Consider the following 6,596-nt stretch of genomic DNA (forward strand, 5'->3'; position numbering starts at 1 on the left):
CTTCACATTGCAGAGAGTGTGTGGGCTTTGTGCACTTGCACATCATATGCTAGATGTCTTTGATGCTGATAGTCCTCTTCTTTGCTAAAGGATTCTCCGGAGTTGGATCAAAGACTACTGGCAGCTAAAAGGAAACTACAGGAGAATTATCAACAAGCTGAGATAGGTGAGAATTCACGTGGTTGCACTTGTGATCCATTGGAAGTGGGTTCCTGTGAATTTTAAGAAAAATTCATACAAGGTCATGGCTTTGTTTTTTTCAGCAAAACGGCAGCGGACAATTCAGGTGATGGAGCTTGAGGATCTTCCGAAGGGAGGGCCCAAGCGCGCTAAAGCTCCTCAAATGGTTCGTGGGAAGCCACTTTCACAGCATCGGCCACACGCATTTGGTCGCCGATAAGTTGCCAGACTTCAGGCTGTCAATTTTCTATTTGAGTTGTCCAAAGGGATAGTTCAAAGTTGCAAACGACAAGGTTCCATCGATCGAGAGGCGGAGAGTGACTGTGAATGTAATCTTTTGACTGGGGTTCATACCTGCTGGCTTTGATGAGATAGGTGTCGAAGCATTTTTCCATGATATGGTTCCCCGACCCACGGCATCTCTCCTCCAATGCAAAAAGAGTGCTGTCCACACCACAACTTTGTGTTCAATCCTGTGGTTTGATCAAGGGTCAGAGTGATTTTTACAGGGCTATTTAACCAAGTGTCATATCCTTCTCTTTATAATTTTATGCTACAAGAGAGAAGCATTTAACTTCCTTCCAAGGAGTTCAGTACTGGTATTTTGTCAGACAAGTAACTGCTACAGCATCTTGGAAGCCTGAGTTGTAAGAGTCAAGCCCCGTAGTTAACACGAGAGGCCACTAAGAAAAGTTTACCCTGTTGAGTAAGAAAGGAAAGAATTGTATAGAGTCCCAATCAACAGATCTCCTTTACAATCAAAATTCATGCAATCAGATGTGTAAAGGCTTTTGCGTTGAGCTGTGGTGGTTGCTTCATTAGGGGGGTCTCTGTTCCAAGTACGGTTTCCGTCGTCCTGCTTTTATGTATTTTGTGGCGTGCTCATATTTGGCATTTTTTAGTGTCAGAGTTCGAAGCATACCATTATTTCTGGGTAAATCTCTGGAGGTGTCATTTAGCACCCTGGAAACAATGGGTCATGATTTTGTGCATGCTTCGTGTCAGGTGATGGTTTGAAGGTTTCGCTTGGGTGCTCGATCTTGCAGCGTGGAGCTGGTGTATTGCAGAGCCAGAGGGTACTAATGATCAGGAATTTCAGAAAGATCATCATTTTGGTCGTGTAGAGTTGCTCTCACTGTGATGAAAAAGCTCTGGTTAAAGTTAAAGACATGAATTTGAGTGAGTTGTGGGTTGTACACATTTGTGTGAACGGAAATTTTGGTCAACAAACTTGTTGGTCTTGCCTTGGCCTGCCTTGTATATAAATTGGCCTTATAAAATGGTCTTAGAGGCGCTTACATTTTAATGCATAATGTATAATGTATGTTTTGTTCATATATTTAATGGCTTCATGTGAAGCTATGCGAAGTTTCACAATTATATTTTACTGTTTTTTTTGTTGTCCCATCTTGAATGGTTTCATCTGAAGCTCTTCAAAGGTTCATATTTTGGAAGTCCCATGATCCTTCTGAGTACAAACTTTGGTTTCTGTTTTGAGTTGTCGACAAAGTATCGCTTTCCACTGCTGATAATCTCTATTGTTTTATCCTTGAGAGGAAGTTCTTTGAGCTTTCCTGGTCATTTTAATTTAAAGGTGGTATGACATGCCTCCAAGCATACAGGAACCATTGAAGAATCTCGTCCCTACTAATTTCATAGGCTATGAGCACATGCAAAAGTTCTGTCAAGGTTGGGAGTCGGGCGTGCAGGCCATCCTGGTTGTCCATCCCTCCCCCATCACTGATTAGTGTGCAGGGCTGTTGGATGCATGCCACCTCAGCATTCAAAATCTCAGAGGCAGTTACATCGTCGCCCGTCTCGTCCGATAATTGTACACCAAGTAAGTGCACATAATTTTCCTCGCCTGCCTCTCCTCCAATAGCTGTGGACCAAGTCAGCGCCCATAATTCTCTACCTTGGCATGTCTGCTCTGACATTGCCGGCTGTACCCGTGTGCCGTACACTGTTTGCAGGCTGTACCTGGTCACTCATACATGGTGCTGGCCCCCCTCCCCCCCATACCTTGACGGCCGGGAAAGGTCACCAAGTGACCCTTACCTGCAATACTGCTCCCGCATGGCTCCGGGCTTCTATCCCGTCAAAGTCCAGAGGAGGGGGGATTGCAGATTGTGTCCGTCCGTTTACTGTCGATTCCATGGTGGAATATGGGTCTGCAGCCATTGGATGGGCAACACGTCAGCATGGAGAATCATCACCAAGCTTTGCAAATGATTTAATTGCACGTCAGCAGTCAGAATCTTCACGAGCATTTGCCAAGTCAGCATGCAGAAAAATGACTCCCTGCAGCCAATCATTACCTCTGATCAACTGTGTCGTCTGCGCAAGCTGAGCAACTATGTCGTCTGTGCAAGCTGCATGGCCCCCCTCCCATAGACATTTGATGGCTGGGAATGGCCCTGCAGTGGCCATTCCTTGAAATAATGCGCTCATGGCTCCCGGCCTCCACCGATCGCCATGAGGTTGCCCATTATTTCAGGGAATGGCCCCTGCAGGGGCCATTCCCTACACCGTCAAGGTGGTTGGTCGTGAGGCTGCATATCTCAACCGTGCATCTATTGCCGGTTCCTTTGCAGAATGCAGCTCTGCAGCCATGGAATGCATGCCACCTTACCAGAGAAAATCCCATGCTTACTTGGATGAACCAGTGAGGGGCACGTAAGCACTTGGAATTTATTCAGGGAGTGACATATCAGCATGCGGAATGGTGTCTGCTTTTGTGCATTGATTGAACACCCAACTCAGCAACCAAGAATAATGTGTGCACGTATCAACTGTGCAATTGTAGGGTATAGTCCTCACGCACAGGAAGTTTGTTTGGCCCACTCCCACTGACACTTGACGGTCGAGAATGGTTTGCCAATGACAATCAAGGCTCCCAGCATTGGCTCTCGGCTCCCGGCCCGTCTTTTAATTCTATGGAATGGTAACTGGGGGCCCATGAGCCACATACCAATCTGTGGCGTTTCAATACTTTGGTCACAAACTCTCTCTCTCTCTTTTTGGTAGAACACTTACGAATTACTAGTGGGAAACCTTAAAATGAGGAAAACCCACAGTATATCATACACAAGAAAAATCCAAGTTCATAGTGAACAAAACACATCTAAGAAAAGGGCATACAGTGATGGGTTAATCTCTTGTAGAGATGGACAACATGCAAAGATTGTTTGAAAAAGAATTGGCGACTCACCAAAAACAAAGCGATTTCTTGAATGCCAAATCATCCACATGGCGGAGTGCTGGAGCCAATCAAAGAAAGGTCTATACTATTTGAGAGCAAGAGCAAAAATGCCAAACAACTAAAAATGTTTTCCAAAAGACATAAAAGGGAATGAGCTCGAAGAAGCTTTGCTATATGATAAAATTGTGAGAGGCAATACAATTCCATAATAGGAGAAGAACCGTTCAAAATAGACACCACAAATCCTCCCCCCCTCTGTTGCGTTGCTTGCACTAAGGTGTCTATACCCACCTGCACTAAACCCTAAACCATCATAACCTCCACTAAGACGGTCGCATTTGCTTCACGCTTAGTGTAGTACACTGGCAGATCGTGCTGATACAGTGAACGTGGCATTTAAACCTGTCCCGTCCTTTCACGGTTTTGCAGCTCTTTCCCCCTCCCCCCCGTCCCTACTGCTGCATGCCCCGTGCTCTGGCAACCTTGCGCACCTGAGCTAAATTTTACTCTACCACTCTCCCTTTCAACCCCCCACTATACAAGGGAGGGGAGCCGTATTGGCTTTCTGGAAACTTGCACCTACTGAGTACATGGATCATGGGTGATTTTTCCGCTTTGAGCAAATCTAAAGGACCGAACCCTGCAACAATACTATATAAGAGGTGAGGGTGCTCTAGCCCCTCATTTAGCCTTAGCCTTGGGTGCATTTCTTTGTGTGTGTATGTGAAAGAGAGGAGTGAGTGCGTAGCTGCTTACTGTGCAGTTATGGAGTCGTCTGAACAACCTTCTCATCTCAGTTAGGTAAAACCACTGCATAAAACGTGGCACGTGCATTACTAAAAGTGTGGTGAATGGTTTCAGTAATTGAGGATTGGTTTGCTTTGCATTAGTCTGCACAATGGAAATGTTGCCGCTTGGCTTGGTTGAGCATGACTTAGGCACTCTGTAAACTGTTAAGAGTTCCTTGCTCTGAACACATGCTGATCAAATTTTGAAACTTATGTCGTGTGGATTGTCCACTATATTCCGATGAGGTTCGCATCCCGTGTACCTAAAATGTGGCAGCCACTCGGTTGATTTTAATACATAGCCTAAACTCTGTATTGATCGTTGTTGGTATAATGGTTTTTATATACATTCGCTATCAATCAGGATTTTTTTGAAGAACGAGCTGATTGGTGATGATATTTAAGTTGAATTATTTTAGCATGAAAGGATGGGTTACGGTTTATCAAAAAAGAGAATGGAGTTATGGTTACTCGCTCACATGTTTTGAGTGGTTATTGGTTTGATGTATTACAAGCAATGTTTTATGGCTTAAAGCAGAAATAAAGCAGGACACACACACACACACACACACACACACACACACACACACACAAAGATTTGCGTGCAGCTGATGATGTGGCAGCAACAATACAAATTTTTAGATTTCGCGTTGACATTGCTGACGTGGCAACAACAATACAGATTTTCGCAATTCGTGCTGACAATGTTGACGTGGTAGTTGTAGGGATTTTCGTAAATCACACTGGGGGAGTTTGAAGGCTTTCCTACTTTTCATAGGCCAAGGGCCTTAAATAAGTGCCTCATTCTTTGGCATGCTCCGCGAGAGGTGTAGAGAATGGAGTACCGGCATTGTATTGGGTTCAAGTAATATAAAGAAATACCGAAAGGGGCGCCAAGGTTTGGGGCCAATGCTCTTTGGCGTGGAATTTCACCACTCCGTGTTGTGTGCTCTCTCTCTCTCTCTCTCTCTCTCTCTCTCTCTCTTTTAGTTTCAGTTGTTATTGAAGTGTTGTTCTTTTCCGTTGGCACGTGATGCCCGTCTTGCGACAAGGAGACACCGCCCCCCCATACCCATTGTTGCACAAAACCATTATATTTGACAAAAACTACTCATTCAACTAACTTTCCAAGCACACACAACTTGTATCCAAAACTAAGTGACCTTTGGTTAAGTAGGCAACCCGCTAGTGGAGTTAAACCACAGCTGCTTCGAGATGAGCGCAACAGGTAGCATCACCATGATGAATCAAAGTCGTCCTTGATAAGTGCTCACGCATCCACGTAGGCTTCAGGGGAGCACAACTAAGCAATCTTTGAGAGGCAGCCCATCAGGCCAAGCGAAAAGTCGACATTGGGAGGAAGGCGGAGAGAGGAAAGGAGAGTAAAAAGACATGATGCTTAGTATATTGCTCGTGTAGAACGAAAATTGAGGGGATTGGCCTTGACGTAGTGCACAATCATAAACCCTCAAGGGTTTGGTAAAAGAAAGAAAGAAAAAAAAAACATGCCACCTTAACCAAGGCCAGTTTCCCATCCAAACCACCTTAAGATCCTACCATTGAAACCAAAGCAGGGGTGAAATGTGTGTGAATCCAGGATGAAGCAGCCAAGGCAAAGTAAAGTGACCAAGTGTGTGCGTATGTGTGTGTGTGTGTAGATGTTTTATTTTAATAGATAAACACAAATGAACATACAAGTTCAAAAGACAGTTGGCTTTAGACAAGCGACCAGAGGTACCACAAAACCAACTGAGTCTTATAATTATTTTTGTACATTGCTATAAGAATGAGGTCTCATTCTAGTGTATAAGTACAAAGGAAGATCTGTGTTATTTGTTTCATAAAGTGGTAAGAGTCTGGTACATCAAGGACGGACAACAGATAAGACAAAAAAATTCCAAGAAAGGATAGATTCCTCACCTACATCCATTTAAACAAGATGGGCTCTATCGAATGGGGTCCCAAAAGTTGGTGGGAACTCTTCTTTAAAAATAGGCGACTTTGACTTTGTAAGTTGGTAAAACTTCTTTTTGTTCTGCTGCTTCTGCTTCTTAGGGTTTAGGCCCCTTAGTCGGGATCTGCAGGTTGGCTCCGTTCTTCAGTGGCTTGACACGTCAGTAGTTTGTGACATCCCCCCTTCTTGAAAGAAAGTAATATCTGCAAAACAACTCAAGTTAGCTAAAAAATTTCCGAGGCTCATTCTGAGGAACAATTCGTTTGCTTCTTTTTTTTTGTATGTAAAGGATGTTTTATATGGAGCCTAATTTACCCCTTGTAATTTTCAGTATTAAAAACGCACATATGTATGGCCCCGGTTATGAGGAGAAGCCATCGTGTGTGAAGAAATATCACTCGCTGGAAAACCAAAATTTCTCCTTCTTGATATTTCGACGTAGTAAAATTAGCCATCACACCCAGACCGCATT

General features: G+C 44.1%; 1 protein-coding gene across 1 annotated transcript in view; it reads left to right on the forward strand.

Annotated features, from left to right (window-relative positions):
- The window catches only part of LOC147429876 (putative mediator of RNA polymerase II transcription subunit 26b), a 39,445-nt gene extending 38,465 nt beyond the window's left edge, over positions 1-980 (forward strand). The window contains exons 8-9 of the mRNA XM_086496068.1: positions 91-166; positions 264-980. Of these exons, the coding sequence (XP_086352194.1) occupies positions 91-166; positions 264-400 (213 nt within the window). The 3' untranslated portion in view covers positions 401-980. The remainder of the gene's footprint in view (positions 1-90; positions 167-263) is intronic.
- Positions 981-6,596: the final 5,616 nt, after the last annotated feature.

This window comes from Adiantum capillus-veneris, chromosome 22 (assembly GCF_014529385.1).
Source record: "Adiantum capillus-veneris isolate H3 chromosome 22, ASM1452938v2, whole genome shotgun sequence".
Lineage (NCBI taxonomy): Eukaryota > Viridiplantae > Streptophyta > Polypodiopsida > Polypodiales > Pteridaceae > Adiantum > Adiantum capillus-veneris.